Genomic DNA, 17,589 nt, shown 5'->3' on the forward strand with positions numbered 1-17,589 from the left:
TATTATGGAACAGTTGGTGGTGTGACTTCAGGACTGTCAGTTGAAAGAAGTGTTTATGGAGTCCTTTTATATTTCTGCAGATTAGTATTATTTCATTTTTATAAGAGCGCTTCAGTACTTTAGATCAATGTGCAGTAGAACTATTCATAGTATTTTTCCTGCTGTGCTTGTGAAAGTTAATAGATTGACTGAGGGAATACACTACTAGGTCTCTCTGTGTGAGTTTAACCCAAAACTGCCCCATCCTTCTTAACTACTCTTCTTAGCACTTAGTAAAAATAAACACTGGTCTTGTTTTATCACCAGCCCCCCTCACAACGGATTGAAACAAGTATGCCAGTAACATATGTCCTCCACCATGACTGTAAATTAGAGCCAACATCAAGGCAAAAAAAGAAAGATGTATGCATGATCAACCTATTAAGTTTCACAAACACAGCAGTAAAAATACTAACAATTCCACTCCACATTGGTCACATGAGTAGCAAAGGCAGAAATAGGAATTCAACAACCAGTATATGGGGTTTTGAGAAAAGAAGGATTTCCAGGGGATCAGTCCAAAAACTTTTTTTTTTAATGATTGTTGCTTGATGCATCGGTTGCAGCACCAATTTAAAATGTGTTGAGTGACCTTCACTTAAAATTATTATACAGCATTATAGAAACTATCATCTTCTTGATGAATTTCTTCCAAATTGAATTGATCAAAGTCCCTTTATATAAAAGATGATCTGATCAAAGGTAATTGCCTGGTGGGTTCATAATTTTGTAGCTTACTTGATGTACTATATTTTAACACATAGAAATAAAGTTTAAATCAGTTTTATTACATTTTTCCTGCCTTGAAGATATTTAGGTTCTTTGCTTATTTTGCATACTTTAGTTTTAAATATGCAAGTTCAGACTAAAGGTTAGGAGTTGCTCTTCGTAGTTAAAAATTGTAATAAAAAATTTAATTAAGAAAGAAACATGTAAATAAGCGAAATACTTCCATCATAATTTAATTAACATCGCCATCTGGAAACATTTCAAAACAAAATCAAACAACGGTCAGTTTACTGCCTGGTCCAAATGGTTTGGTGTTGCTGTGGCCTGTTACCAGTACAAATCAGTGCAGATCATCTGTCTCGAGCACATAATAATTTGAATCAAAGTGCTGGTATTATCAAGGAGCACCTAACCATTAAATTCAGCCAAACCTCACAAATTAATTCTATAATTATTATTGATAAATATTTTTTGTTTGACGTACCAAAGGAAAAAAAAAATGTATTTGTAAGTTTTTTGGTGCTCAGTCAAGACCGTATGGTTATGTAAAAAAATAGAATTTTGTGAAAAGCTTTTGTTTTTGTTTTATATTGGGGCTGGCTATCTGTATATGCAAAAGTATATAAGAGTTTTTTTTTTATTATTATTATTTTATTCTGTAGAAAACAGGAAAAAAGGTAAGTAATTTTGTTGTTTACTTGATGTATGGAGGCAACTCTGATGGATTTTTTGACATGCTTTATTTGGCATGCAGACATGTCAGGCCCATTGTCCGCACTGTGTGTAGTTGTTTTTAAATAGCATGCAGCATTGCATTGTGATGGGACAGGCCATCATGGCAGATAACTTGACAACAGCACTTTAGGAGGCAGTGTGGTCCAGTGGTTAAAGTCCAGCGCTTGTATCCAGGAGGTTACCGGTTCAAATCCCACCCCTGCGACTGAGTCACTGGTTCAAATCCCACTTCTGCCACTGACTTACTAACTGAGTGACCCTGAGCAAGTCACTTAACCTCTTTGTGCTCCATCCTTCGGATGAGATGTTAAATCAATGTCATATTGTAAGTGACTCTGCATATAATGCACAGCGTACCTCTGTCAAGTGCTTTGTGACAGTGGTCCACTATGAAAGGTGCTATATAAAGATATTATATTATGATTCATTAGTTGGGTATTTGAGCACTTTCAGTACTCTGGACAGGTAGTTTTTGACTATGGACTTCTTGAAAGCCCTTGGCTACCAATGTAGCCTAGTTTGTTTATTTAGTTAGTTTTGAACCTAGGTAAGTTTGATTACATTATATATATATATATATATATATATATATATATATATATATATATATATATATATATATATATATATATATAGTAAATGGCAGTTATGACAGGGCTTACACATTTACACCCTACAGTTTTTTTTTGTAAAAGCACTGAATCCCCCCCATTAATCTCATTAACATGGTTGAATTGAAAATATTATTGTTAGTTGTTGTCATATGGATCAGTTTATGTTGTGCATGACATAACATGCATTGTTGTACATTTATTTAAGTTATATAATACACTAGGAAACACTTTCTTCAACTGATTTGACCTATTTCAGATATATGTTGACACAGGTTATCAGTAGCCAACATTCAATATTCCTTTATATTTTATATATATATATATATTCTTGCTTAAATTGACACATTTTTGTTAGGGTTACGCAAAAAAGAATATACACCCACATTATGCACTAACAGGCTGTCCTAAATAAGACATACACTAGGCAGTATTAAGATAGTTTAAAACAACTTTAAAAGCAATTAAAACAATTAAAAGCAGAGCTCTTTAGCTGCCAGCTACTCTGTATCAGACAGAAGGGAGGAAGAAATAAACTTTACAGGAGTCACATTATTCCTCTGCCAGCAGCATGTAATAAGATAGCAGACTAGGGCCACATTGTAACAGTAGAAGAGTTATTGCACACTTCCTGTGGTATATTTATGACTCTGTGAGCCCAGTTCCGGTGTCTGCTGATACGAGCGCTGAGTCTCCCGTCTAAATGCAGGGGAGTCAGGGGACCTTTTTATATCACGGAACGCAAGGCAAAGACAGGCAGATCTCGGGAAATAACTATCACACGTTTATACCATATCACACCTTGGCTTGAATTCCTATGGAGTTTTACCATTTGGGAGGTATGTGTTCATTGCTTCGGGGGAGTGAGTTCTTGGGTTTGTGTTTTGTTATTGTACCGCTGGTCTGCACGAGAATAGGTCCTTTGTGTCTTTGTTCCTGTGGAGTCCTTGACTCGGTGGATACGTGCAGGGAGCTAACTCGTTTATTACTTAGGGCTATTCAATTTGATTCTTTTGCAAAAAAAAAAAGCAGAGTTGCATAAAAGTCAACACGTCATTTCTCAACATGTTCTTTGTTGTACACCATGCACACAGCAATAGAAAGTCGTTTGAAGTGTTTTATAACAATTTCCTTATTTTGTGTGCAATTCTATTCTGTTTCTAATGGAGGAGGAGGATCCCGGTTAGAGTCTGCGCATTGCATTGTGTCTGATAAGACCGTCTAACTGCAGTCTGAGCATCGAGATATACAACGTATTCAAATTATGGAGCTTTTCGTAGATTCAGCCGTTCATCAAAGCAAATACACCTGTAAAACTTTTTTTTTTTAAGGAAAGAACCTAAAAATAAAGTTTAGCTAGCATCAAAAAGCTTGACATCGTTCAGCTTTATGAAGACATCTTTACAAAAAAAGTATTTAGAATGCAATCATTTTGCGCTAGTACTCGTCTATATGTAACATACCGATAAGGGTATGGCGAGACAGCGGCGTGTTATTGTTGTTAATAAAACGTCATACATACCGCTACTGTGATTTTTTTTTCATTTTTATTGCAGCTTTTTCATTTTAACGAACAAAATAATTACAAGAAATCTACAGAATAGAGGAAACACAAAGTACAAATATCAACAACTAGTGGATAACTTAAGTGTTATAAATCATACACAATGTTTTTTTTATTCTTTAAGTTTAAGTATCTTAAAATTGATTTAACTTCACTAACGTCTAGAGCTTGTTTAAAGTTTTAAATGATGCATTGTGACATTGTAAGTTATTTGTGCCAGCATAGTGTTTTAGTTTATTGTTTTAGTGTAAAAAGTACTACAGACATTATTGGTATACAAAAGCATTCAGTAAAAAATACCCCTTCTAGCAGCATTCCACCTCACAAACAAAGACACAGTACAGGCATCCCTTTGGTATGGCATAGCAAATTCCTTTGTGAGGCCCACTGCGTTGATTGCAATACAATTTAATGTTATATTAAATATGTCCAATACCTTTTACTCAAATTATAATTAAATAATCTTTACTTCTGAGGTAATTTCTTGCTTTTTGGGAGAGACAGTTTGTCAAGTTCAGCATTAGTGTAGGGGTTTAGTTTTGAATGGCATTTACAGAACTTAAGTTGTGTATGTGTACTGAAGATGCTTTAGGTGTGTGTTTTTTCTACGTTTTTTTTTTTTTTTTTTTTTAAATGCTTTTATAGTATTTTCACAGCCATATCATCCATCCAGATTTGAATTAAGACATGTCAAACTATTATATCAAGATTATTATTCTAAAACAGTTTAGAGTAGTGTTACTGCTCATTTTTAACTTGTATAATGTATAGCCAGTTATACACAACTGTAGATAATATTAGGTGATCTGCTTTGGCTAGTGGAATTAACCAGAAGAATTTAAAATGTACTTCATATCACGTTTTTACTTTATATACTATAACCGTTGTGTTGGGTATGTACACTGTGCTATTAACATACTTTCATGAACTGTGTATTTTCTGGGGGTATTTAGTGGCTCAAATGGCAGGTTTCACAGACCTCTATTAGCACTAGTCATGGATTAGGCCTACTTTACCTATGGTAACATTAGATAGTCCAAGATTAAAGCTAATCAGGGTATGTGAGCCCCTCCATTAGTGTGTTATGAATTTTGTTCAGCTAGAAGGGGTAAATATTCATTGTGTATCAATGAATATTGATACTGTACTTCCTTTACATCCGTGGTTTTCAACATTTTTTAAAACTGTACCTCTGCTGTCTGGAAGTTTTAAAACGGTCTGCGTGTCACATCATTACAGTTTCCTTTTGTGAAATTGCCTGTAGGGAGGAATATGTAATTGATTCTTAGCTCCAATATAATACAATTTCTAAATCTAAATCTGAATATGAAACCCACTGGACAGAGTGCTGTTGTGTTTTCCACTTTTTAACCAGTGACATTAGGTTTGCAAAAAATAAACAACTCCTGTTGTGAAATTGAATATACAGAGTTGTGTGCTACCAGGCTTATTATTTTTCTTTTAAATGCTAATGAGCAGTGTGGTTAATTTCAGTGTTAATCATCCACATGGGCTAACTTGATTAACTACTCTGCAGTGTTGGAAATAGCTGTGTGTCTTTTTATAGCAGTAATAAAAATGTGCTGTGGAATTAATTACTGTATATATTTAGGTTTTGTGCCTTTTGTAAGTTGGTGGATAACCGGGAACTATTGACATTTTTGATATAGCACCCATTCACTGTTCTCAGAGATTCCAGAAAATACATCAAATTTGGATTATAAACATATTTAATTTCCAATGATATGTTTACCGTAAAATGATGTATATGTTGCAGTTACTTATTTCCTAGGCTGAGTCAATCTTCGTGTGTAAGCGATTTTGGAGGCATTGAATAAGTTACAAAAATTTCTCTCCGTTGTTCTTTAGTATTAGGTCCTCTTCTATTCGTAATCTACATTAATGATTTAGATTCTGGTATAGTAAGCAAACTTGTTAAATTTGCAGACAACACAAAAACAGGAGGAATGACAAACACCGTTGCAGCAGCAAAGGTCATTCAAAATAGACAGCATTCAGAACTGGGCCGACACATGGAAAATTACATTTAATAGAGAAAAGTGTAAGGTACTGCACGCAGGAATAAAAATGTGCATTATAAATATCACATGGGAGATACTGAAATTGAAGAAGGAATCTATGAAAAAGACCTTGGAGTTTATGTTGACTCAGAAATGTCTTCATCTAGACAATGTGGGGAAGCTATAAAAAGGCCAGTAATTTTCATTTTAAACAATACAACTGTAATAGCTGCTGATTTGACCTTGGGGTTTATTCACAGGTATAGGAGCTAAAGCAACTGCAGGGAATCCCCCTGTGAATTAGAATTATTTTTTGTTCAATAAATGGGGTATAGTTGTTAATTCTATTGTAGTTTACAAAATAGATTATTATATCTTGACTTTGGTTGCTGCTTTTTTCTTCTCAATTGTATGATTTATCAAAGTTGCACAAATGTAGAATTTTAACCGAATGCCCATTCCTTAAGATTGTAACATGGGTGTAGTACATACATACTGTAAACGAATCGACCCTCTTCGCGGTTCTAGCCCCTTTAAAAATACGACCCAACACACTGGAATGGATTTTAAGCGCAGTTGCGCTATTTTTAATGAACAATACCAAAACAAAACACACACAAAATAAACACCTAGCTCTGTACGAGCACTAACTAACCCACAGGAACACCCTGACTACAAGTGGGACAGCTAGGCCGTTTCCCCACCAAACAATAAACAAAAACCACACAGTTTTAATACAGCACACTTTGTACCTCACGACTGCCAGGAAGCAGAGTACTCCTTTCTGCCTCCTTCTTCTCAGCAGCCCTGAGCAAACTGACTGCCCTCTTTAAATACCCTGCACCTGGTTCTACTTTAACAATAATTACCAGGTGCAGGGGATAATTAATAATAAAACAATTAACAAATTAAATAAAACAATAAAGCAAAACTAACCAAAAAGGGTGCCTGCGCACATATCCTACACAGGGAGGATTTTAACCCCCCTCCCTGCTGTCTTACAATACATACATACATACATGTACAGTACGTTACGAGACATCTGGTACTATAGTACTAAACTGTACTTGTACTGTAGCCTGCTTATTTTCATATTTTAAAAAGAAAATACATGTCTGCTGTAACGTGTTTCTTTCAAAAGTGCACATTTACGACCTATATAGGCTTGGCAGAATTCGATTTTTATTTAAGAATTTCGATGGATAAGATTTTTATCGATTTAAATTTTCAGGATTGCACGAAATTAGGGGTGTGTGTATTAATGACAGACTGTATACTGTTAAAAGCTTTATAAAATCATATGTCAAAATATAAAAAGTAAATATCTATAAATCAGTAAATCAAACCTGCTTTAAATGATTCTGTTCATTTGATAGTTCATTTGTACAAAATGTAAAGATTAATAAAAAAAAAGAAATTCTCGGGTCTTTTGTTACAGTTACTGGAATGCATATTTATTTGCTAGGTCCAGCAAAGCTCTCCACATTTAAGTTTATGTCTTTACTGTAGTAGCCTACAAAACGTTGAGCTATCCAACTCGGTCTTCAGAGAGGCACGTGCGACGTTTGTCTTGAACTTTTCTGAACAAACGGAATGACCTTTCCACAGACACTGAAGTTACTGGCACTGCGAGTGCACGTAATGCCACACCGGACATGCCAGGCAGTGACTGGGTTTCACTTTTCCAGTAATCAAGTGCTGTTATGTTGTTATCACAAGGCATGTTATTCAAATTATTCACAGCTCCGCCCTGGATCAGGCTGCTCTAGCCAGGGATGTAAATACTGTACCTCCTCCACTCATTGCATTTTACACACATTAATGAACTCTAATACATTTTCAACCATCATTTTTCTTACATCCCCTTTCTTTAAATTTCGATTATTAACGATGGAAATATTTTTTTGGTCGGTCTGCGAGTGTGAAGTGAAAAAAAAAAATCAAATCCTGCCAAGCCTGCCTATATGTAATAGAAGTTCATGACAGGTAGGACTTGGGAAATTCTTACGTAAGCTTCAACCGCGCTAATAATAGACGGTCTAATAATGTTGTCTATATGGTGTATTTCAGTATGCTTCATTTAATTTTAATAAAATATTTGCAGACAAACTGATTACTTGTAATCAGGGTGGGACAAATCACTTGTATGCTGATGTCTGGTCCGTGTTACTGTGGAAACAGGAAAAGGGGGTTGGTTCCTGGAGTCTAAAAGGATTGGCTCTGTGAGATCAAAAGGGGCGGTGCAGATTTTGAAGCAGAAAGCTTTTTTATTATAGAGCAGAAGTTCTTTTGTATGTACAGTAAATGCTTAGTCCCAAATATGGCGAATTTACAGTAAAACCTACTGACCATATTAAAATTGGTCACATTTTGCGACCTGGTGAGATGATTTGACCCACCCTGCTAGTTTAGAGACAAGGGCCTATAATCCACTGAGTTGTTGACACCTAAATACATTGGTGTAACTCCCAAAACTACTGTGCTCAAAGATTAACGACCACACATACAGTATGCAAGTATACTATCGTTTTTGACGCCAAACGTGCCACTGAAAGGGTTAATTTTTTCCTAAAGTATCAGCTTCACTCAAATACTGTTTACATGAAAGACAGTGATATCTGATACACTGAATCTGAAAGATACCAGAGCTGCAGTACAGGGCAGAAAGAGACTGAATATATTATTATTTATTTCTTAGCAGACACCATTATCCAGGGCAATATCACATTATTTTTACATACAATTACATTATTTTTTACACACAATTACCCATTTATACAGTTGGGTTTTTACTGGAGCAATCTAGGTAAAGTACCTTGCTCAAGGGTACAGCAGCAGTGTCCCCCACCTGGGATTTAACCCACGACCCTCCGGTCAAGATTCCAGAGCCCTAACCACTACTCCACACTGCTGCCTATTGAGTATTTGTCGCTCATAGTGTAGGTGTGAGTATCTAGTGTCTGTTGGTACACGGTAATATTTCAATAACGTATTTTCATATTAAAAACTATAATTATTAAGTACAATTGGGAAATTCTCAAAATGTGTACTCCAAAAAAAAGTACCTTTTTATTGTGTGTACATTGAAGCTGTGTTATGTAACACTTTATTTTCTTTTTTATATACCAGTACACTTATTGCATGTATATACTCGGAATTCATTTTAAAACTTTTTATTTTTGGTTTGTTAATTGAAAAAAAGTAAAAAAGCTAGTAGTGGAACTCCGAGGTGCACTTCATAATTCTTTACAGTTTATTATGAAACAGCAACAGCACACTGCTTGTATCTCTTCAGCCTCCTTAGTAAGCACAGCTAGGGGCTGCAACACAAAGCAAAATATAATAGTATTAGGCAAAGCAGATGGTGTTCTACCAAGGAAATGGGCGCTGACATTGAAGTGCATATTGCTGGTTTTGTTGTGTTTTATTTATTACATCTCATATGTGGATACCAGATAGCACCAACATCTCTGCATGATATAAGATATTGTATTGGAGTGGCTCAATAAACTGCTGTTTCATAAGCTGCATTACAATAGCCCAACAATTTTAAGCTCTTAAGTTTGTGAAAGGGTGACAATTTTGATAATTCTAGTTTTTAATGATGATGTTGCAGTTCAAGACCTTGGTCCTTGGTGGCTGAAAGAAGCCATATTGATAACAGTGGCTACCGAGCCAGAAATTCTCAAATAGGTGTACTAAAAAGTTGACTAAATCGTAAATGTTTATGCTAAAAAAGGCATTAGTTGCATTATGGCTGTACTTTTTACTACTGACTATAGTACCTTGTCCTTAGTCTTTTCAAAGCCATTAAGATAGCTATTTTATATTTAAAAAGATCAAGCTGGAAACAGAGTTAAAAACAGGGCAGTTCAATCGAATCAGCTAACTTAACCTGTGCACTAGGATTGCGGTGAAGAATTCATAAAGACATTATGCCTTGAAAAAGTGGAACAAACTTTGCACTATAGCTGAAGCTTATTGTAGAATAATGCAAAACGAACCTGTTGGTGAGAAAAGTTTAACTCAAGTTACAGTACAATTTCCCATCTACAGTATGCATTACATCCACTTAATACCCTAAATTAAATTATATAAAATACTAGCATCCAACCCAAGTTTACATTCACCAGTGGCTGGATTAAGATAGCAAGGTTTGACCAAGCTTGTCATTTCTAGTGTACACTGAGGTATCGCATTGTTTGGCTGTTGTTTCTCCTCCACTCCCCTGTATGCCTGGTGTCATCACATTTATGACATACTGTCTATTGTCATGCCTGGAAGCCATTAAAATGTTGAAAGCATAGTACTGTACATTCAGGCTTGATGTCTGTTTTCCATAAATCTTTATGATACATATCTGCCCCTTTTCTCACCAATCTGCCAACAAGATTGCTGCCATGTTATAATAAAGCGCATGGAAAATTCCCCAGAGAAGAAGTTTTGTTCCAGAAGAAATCATCAGTCAAGGATAAGAATGACACCCCTGAGTCTATGGAGTTTTACAGTGTTAAGTGATATTTTCTGTCAGAATTTGCTTCAGCAACAGCCCCTCAGCTAATGAACACAAAAGAATGGTGTTCTTTATCACAAATCTCTCCAGATAACTCATACCCTTCCATGTACTTTCTACTTGACTTTATCAGTCATTCCTGACCTTCTCGTTTTTGCAGCTATATCCATTAGTTTTCAATTTGCATACAATATTAGTCCATCAGAGTGATGGATTTAGTTACAGTGTGAATTTATCAATGGTGTACAGTTTTAGTTTTCAGCTCCCAACAGATCACTGCTACTGCTACTTTTTTCTTTGCAGTGTTATAAATGTTTCAGTTCAGTTGTTTTGTTTTTTATAGGGAAGTAAGCTGAAGCTATGGAGGACTGCTTACATACGTCTTCTGAAAACCTGTCAAAGCTGGTGAGCTGGGCCCACAGCCATGGGACGATCTGCAGCCTCATCCCCAACCTGAAGCACCTGCTGTCTGAGGGCTCCCAGGGGAACCTGACAGCCATGTGGGGCTGTACCGCCGGTCATGCTTACCACTGGCCTCTGACGGCTACCTGTCGGGCCGGATCCCAGGAACGCATGTGCTATCAGGACAGCCGCAGCTTCAACTCAGACAGTGCCAGCATTAGTGGGGCGGCCTCCGAAACGCAGCCCAGTCCCGGGGAGAGATTCCCAGGAAGGACGGTGAAAGCCAAGGTGGACTGCAACCGGACCCAAGACTCCTACGACTTCTCCAACTGCAGTGAGCCTTCAGAAGTAGAAGACAATATGGAGGAATATGAGGATGAGAACGCCTTGTTTGACATGGTGTGTGAGTCCTCTCCAACGGACGAGGACAGTGACTTTGAAACCCAGCTGCTCAGACAGCAGCAGCACAGTGCCCCTCAGAAGAGGCCCAACACAAGCCCACTTCCTTCTGGTGCAGAGAGCAAACCTTCCTGCCAAAACATGGAGGATAGCGGCAGCAGTGGAGGAGACAACATGATCGTGAAGAAGATAAAGCAGGAGATGCCTGAGGACTACTACATTGTGGCCGATGCTGAGCTTACTGGGGGTATCAATGGCCCCGCTTTGTCCCTCACTCAGACACCAAAGCAGTCCCAAACCACTCTCCCAGGACCTTCATCATACACCGTGCCTCATATGCCACCCACATTGGCGTCTCCCATCCTCAGTGTCGAGAATGACACTCAAGGAGTCTCTATCTCTCCCCCAATCAGTTCACATGGTATGATTCCAATGTCTGTAAGGGGCCCTGTTGCGGGACACTGTAGGCTTGTGACGAATGTCCAGGCTTCCAGCCAGCCGTTGACCCATCAGATGCCAGTCAGTACATCTGGAGTCAACCAGCAAATCAACATTCCCTTATCGGCCTTGCAGATTCCAGGGCAGACTGAGCATGTCCCAATAGAAGAGCTTGTCAAACCGTCCCCCAAACCAGTGGCTTCCTGCGAGGTTGCTCTGTCTCCCTCCATGATCACTGAGCCGGAAGTCAGCTCCAGCCAGCAGCAAAATAATGCCTCTGTAGCTTTTGCAATGGATGGTAACACTGAAGCAGCATCAGGTAAGACTCCTCAGAGTGTGTCGTTCATGTGCACAGTAAGACATAGGTGTTCTCGCCAGATGTGGGAGAGTTTTAGTTTTGTCTGAAAGGTGACAGCATGGTATGTGAGAGGTGGTTTACGTAAGTAATCTTTAAAATGTTACATGACATAAACAACCCACCTGAGTATCAAAGATTCAGTACCATGTAAGCTTGAGTAACTAACAGCAAAGCTGACCCAGATGCCATCATAAATATTCATTGACCTGTGCTGAGTATCTGATGTCACCATTTTCCAAAACAGATTTTTCAAACTGTTTCAGAATACATATGTTGGAAAGTTTAGCATGAAATATTCATGAACAAAAGTGGCCCAGAACTCTCCTGGGAAGAACAGTAATTGGCTGCAAAACTAAAGTTGGGCATGTTTGGAAAAGTATAGAAATCTAACTGAGATGTAAGTTTCACCACTTGCCTTGATTCTAAGACATTTTAAAGCTCCAGCGCTCATTCTACACTAATCACATCTCTGTTACAGAACACTGTTTTACACATGCACTAACATGCAAAGATTTGTAATTTGGCCATACAAAATTATTTAGCTGTCCCTGCAAAAAACTATCAAGAAAAATGGTGGGAGTTGATTCATTTGTGGGTAAAATTCAGATCTGATCAGTAAGTCTACAGTTTCCATTGTGCTATGATTAAATTTGCTGTTACAATCAACACATTTGTATGTAAAGCTTTCCCACCACTACCAAGTATATGTTTGTTGGGTTAGTCTGTCAGCTGCAATAAAGCTGTTATGTCCCACACTCATGTTCAGTTTAACAATGACATGGCATTTTATACTAATATAGTATTATAAGCAGGGGTTCACATAACTTTTATCATTAGGTTCTCACATGAGTACCAGCAGAAAGGGTTTGGTACTCACCAAAATTAGAGGTCATCATCCAAGTACCTGTCTAGCCCCACCACCTCCTCCGACAGTTCAACAATTGGGATGTCAGAGATCAGGGGTGCAAATTTGGAGCTAGATTCTAGCGCTAGGGTACCTCATATAGCATGAGCGACATTAAATTCTGGCACCAGTAGACATGTTTAATTTATTGTTGTTATTATTATTCATTTATTTTATTCATTAGCAACCATAGATGATGATAGTTTCTCATTGGGTCTGGACTACTCAAATGACCCACCCATACTCATCCACATACACAGGAGAGAAGGTTTGTGTCGTGTGCGTAGTTAGGCGGGCTTGATTAGGGTGGTATTTATAATTTAGCACCAGTAGGCACCAGTTTACAAAATGATTTGCACCCCTGTCAAAGATGCTCGGTTCAGATCAAAGGTTTCAGTGGTCATCTTACACACATGAATATGCGTCAGGGCAGAAAGGCATAAGGCTGATAGGCGGGATCACAAGCAGCACTGCTTAACCCCTGTTAAGGACCAAGCGTTTTTCAGTGGGATGCTCCCCCAGGACCAGGGTTTATTTGGGCTGTAGTTGGCTCTTCCTGTAAAAATTTAACTACAGTAGTATCTTTGATATCTGTTTTTTCAGAACAATCTGGGGAACATTATAAAGTACTTCAGAAACCATACAAGCTTTCTGTTTTTTTTTTTTTCTTTAGCGTTAAGTATTTTTTTATTATTAAGTATCCTGCTTAGAGATACATCTATAAAAATGGGTTATTCTATGACCTGAGGGACTTTACAGTACTTCCTGAAAGTTTTGTTGAAAAATATTGATGTTTGGAGAAATTACAAGCCATTGTTTCACCAGAGTGATTGCAATGACATCATACATGTTTATTCTCAGCGTCTTTTATAAGCAATAAAGACACATCCCAGAGCACCCTTCCTGTTAGAAATGTACTGAAGGTACGCATTTGCATCTTAAAAACAATACGGAAGTCCGCATTTCTTTTTTTTTTTTTTATTGGTGCGCATGCGTAAGGTTAGTATTTTATGCTGATATTACTTTTTCTCAGTATCCGCATTTCAAAAGCTGTACTTGTAGAACCTTGAATATGTTTTAGTATGTTTTCAATATTTAAAGCACTGTACAAACATCAGGTCAGATAATTTTATTTTGCAAAGCCAACAGATTAAAGTATAGTTCTATACTCACAATGTAGCCTTAGTGCTGGACAAATTCAGAAGTAAACTTCCAAAAACTACCAGTGAAGCAAGATGCCAACATTTCTGGAATGAAAATGGTCTTTTGGTTTAAAAGTTACAATGTCTAATGGTTTCCAAGGTTTATACTGTGAATAAAGTTTATTTGGGGGGAAAAAAAATCTATAGTATTGTTAAAAGGGGGTTCTACAATTTATTTTCTTAAAGGGTTTTTAAACAGAAACAATGAAAAGTATGCAAAATTTCAACAGCAATAAAAGGTAAGTATTTTTATTTGAGGCTGTTATTTATACATCATGAAACTTTTATATGTATTTATATTTTTGGGGTGCAGACTATTTTTCTACTTCTGGTTGTTTTTAATTTGATTTAATTTGTTGTTTTTTTCAGTCTTAGAGAAACCTTGTTTACTATGCTTTTTCTTTCTTTTTTTTTTTTTTATTTGGAATCGCCAATTGTTTTTTACCCCATTTTCTCCCCAATTTGAAATGTACAATTTAAGTCTGGCTCACCGCTGCAAACCCCCGTGCTGACTCGGGAGAGACGAAGACGAACACACGTGTCTTCCGAAACTTGTGTCGTCAGCCGTCTGTTTCTTTTCACTCTGCAGGCCCGCCATACAGCTTCCTCAGAGCTACAGCGTCGGAGGACCACGCAGCTCTGGGCCGCTTGCAGGCAGGCCCGAAGGCGCCCGGCCAGTCTACAGGGTTCGCTGGTGCTCGGTGAGCCGAGGAGACCCTGGTCGACCTAAGCGCTCGGCCAATCGTGCGCCGCCCCCTGGGAACTCCCATCCACGGCCGGCAGTGGAATAGCCTGGACCCGAACCGGTGACCTCCAGGCTATAGGGCGCATCCTGCACTCCACGCGGAGTGCCTTTACTGGATGCGTCACATCTGGTATATACCGTACACTGAGCACACAATTGGTACAATTTGGAGGACCAACTTGTAGCAGCCAACTTGTGTAGGCATAAACGTAGTTGTGGATATTTATAAGAGTAGATCAAAGTTCCATTTTTTGAGTCACAGTATCATCTCTGGCAAATTCCTGACCGGCTATTTTTCAGGTGATCTCCTTTTCTATCTTCCCATCGGGGGAAATCAGATGGCAGATGAGTGGACAGTGTTGTCAGTAATAGAAACTTGGATGTTGCAACTAGCCTAAGATTCTAGGCTAAACCCAACATAATAGTATTTTAAAAAAATGGCAGCTTTTAAGATTAAAATTCAGATTTCATAAATCTAGTGGTTCCTAGCAAAGAAAAAAATACCATAATAAAGACTGTAATGTAATATAATTTTAAGTTTTTTCTTGTAGTGATAGTTTCAGTATGGTTAAAGACAAACGTATATGTACACTACCACTGTATATTTAGGGTTCTTCATTTTCGGTTTTTATTTTTGGTCATATGATGTCCCTTTTTAGTTTATATTGAGCCGACTCCATTTCTTAATTAAACTCTGGGGGGGGGGGGGGGGGGAGAAAAAGGCAGCTCCTTATTTTAATTCAAACCAAACACAAAAAGCAAGTTCAGTTAAATGGCTTTTCACAGATTTAAAATCTTAATGACTCGTTGCAAAAATATTCTAACCTGTTTTGCAAATAATTTCCTCTTAATTACCATTTAATCAAATCAATTTAACTGAACTCGCTGTTTGTGTTTGGTTTGCACTAAAAATAAGGAGCTGATTTTTTACATTATCAATGAAACAGAATCACAGTCTCAATCAAGTTATGGGAGAAAAAAACTAAAGTAAACTTGTTTCACAATCAACACTTTTCCAAGTGTTTAATTGAACATAGTTGGCTCAAAAAAGGGCCTTCATGTGATCAAAAATAAAGAACAAAGCTTATTAAGCTGTAAGTGGAAAATGTACCCATTAGGTATTTCGATGGATAGCCCACTGACTGTATGGTAGTAGTTAATTACTGTGCATGGGAAACACACAGCTACTGAAGCAGCTTACTGTAGTTGAATCCAGAAAGTTCTGTTACTGGGTGCTGAGGAATTAGAATGATGCTAAATTGCTAATGTTGCCTTCTGGAAAGAGCAGAGCTGTGTGAAACTTTTAGCTCCATGCAAATGTCTGTTTCTATTATTATTATTATTATTATTATTATTATTATTATTATTATTATTATTATTATTTATTTCTTAGCAGACGCCCTTATCCAGGGCGACTTACAGTCGTAAGCAAATACATTAAGTGTTACAATACAAGTAATACGATAAGAGCAAGAAATACAATAACTTTTGTTCAAGCAAAGTACAAGTGTGACAAACCACAATTCAATAATACAGCAGATAATAGTGATAGTTACATCAGGATATGATTAAATACAAAATACTACAGGTTAAACACTTGGCAGATTACAGTATTCTGAAGTACAGGATTAAATGCAGTAAAATAGGGGGCAGATAAGAGCAAAATAAAGCACATTTAAATGAGGGGTGATAGTGTCCCAGGATACAAACAGAGGAGTTCTACAGGTGCTGTTTGAAGAGGTGAGTCTTAAGGAGGCACCGGAATGTGGTCAGGGACTGGGCAGTCCTGACATCTGTAGGAAGGTCATTCCACCACTGCGGAGCAAGGGTGGAGAAGGAGCGGGCTCTGGAGGCAGGGGAGCGTAGCGGAGGTAGAGCCAGTCTTCTAGTGCAGGCGGAGCGGAGAGGTCGAGTGGAGGTGTAGGGAGAGATGAGGGTCTGGAGGTAGCTGGGTGCAGTCTGGTCAAGGCATCTGTAGGCTAGTACAAGAGTCTTGACCTGGATGCGAGCGGTGATCGGGAGCCAGTGGAGTGAGCGGAGTAGTGGAGTAGCGTGGGCGAAGTGTTAGCAAGAACTACCCCCAGGACATGCCCTTTTAAAATAGCTGTTTCACGTTTTAGAAGGAGCTGTTTGACCATGTCCCTTGTGGGTTAAAGTATGTCCCAGTACATTTGTGAATACAGTGTCACAGTTGGTGTTTTGACTTCTGCATATTCTGTTGGTACACAGTAAATACACATATGCTGGGCTGTATAACAATGGAGAAAAACACTAACATTAAAACACAGTGAATGTATTAGGCTGCATTTCCTATCACTCTATCCCTGTATTGCTTATGTGAATACAAAATTGGGTGTATTGTATATATTGAATTTCAACTGTCTCATCTAAACATGGTCAACTGTATGAATAAAGATTCTGATCATCATGAAGGTATACTGTAGTTCACATAAACCTAATGCCATCCTTGACTGCCCAGACATGTTTTAGGCATTCGTTTTTAGTGATTCAACTCTAGCTGAGAGGAGGACCTGCAACCTCATTAAAACTTTTAATGACCTGTGTCTGAACAAGAGGAGCCTGAACAAGTTCCTAGTTTTAACTGGTTCATCGTCTGCCGTCTGCAGGGATCCTTGGTAAACCGAATATTGCTTTGATATTGTGCATGGAGTTAATCCATGTAAAGTTGGTGGGTACAGAATTGAACCACGATAAATGTGCAGGTTAGCATATTTACTTCACCAAGGTACAGAAATCCTATGCACATGTACAAAACTATAACATGTTTGCAGGCACTGTATCACTGACGGACTAATCAAAACTGTTTACTCGCTAAAGTTACCAACCTTTCTCAGGTTGCCATGTTGGGAATACAGTAGCTGCAGTATCAAACCATGCAGCCATTTAAGAAGTATGATAATATGTACTG

The 17,589-nt window shown here is 37.9% G+C and overlaps 1 protein-coding gene across 2 annotated transcripts in view; it reads left to right on the forward strand.

Annotated features, from left to right (window-relative positions):
• The first annotated feature begins 2,737 nt into the window (after positions 1-2,737).
• Positions 2,738-17,589, forward strand: part of LOC117962498 (uncharacterized protein KIAA1958-like) — a 29,906-nt gene continuing 15,054 nt past the window's right edge. For both annotated transcript variants that reach the window (XM_034924883.2, XM_034924881.2), the window contains exons 1-2: positions 2,738-2,953; positions 10,556-11,770. In XM_034924883.2, the coding sequence (XP_034780774.2) occupies positions 10,573-11,770 (1,198 nt within the window). In that variant the 5' untranslated portion in view covers positions 2,738-2,953; positions 10,556-10,572. The remainder of the gene's footprint in view (positions 2,954-10,555; positions 11,771-17,589) is intronic.

The sequence above is a fragment of the Acipenser ruthenus genome, chromosome 1 (genome assembly GCF_902713425.1).
Source record: "Acipenser ruthenus chromosome 1, fAciRut3.2 maternal haplotype, whole genome shotgun sequence".
NCBI classification, from domain to species: Eukaryota; Metazoa; Chordata; class Actinopteri; order Acipenseriformes; family Acipenseridae; genus Acipenser; species Acipenser ruthenus.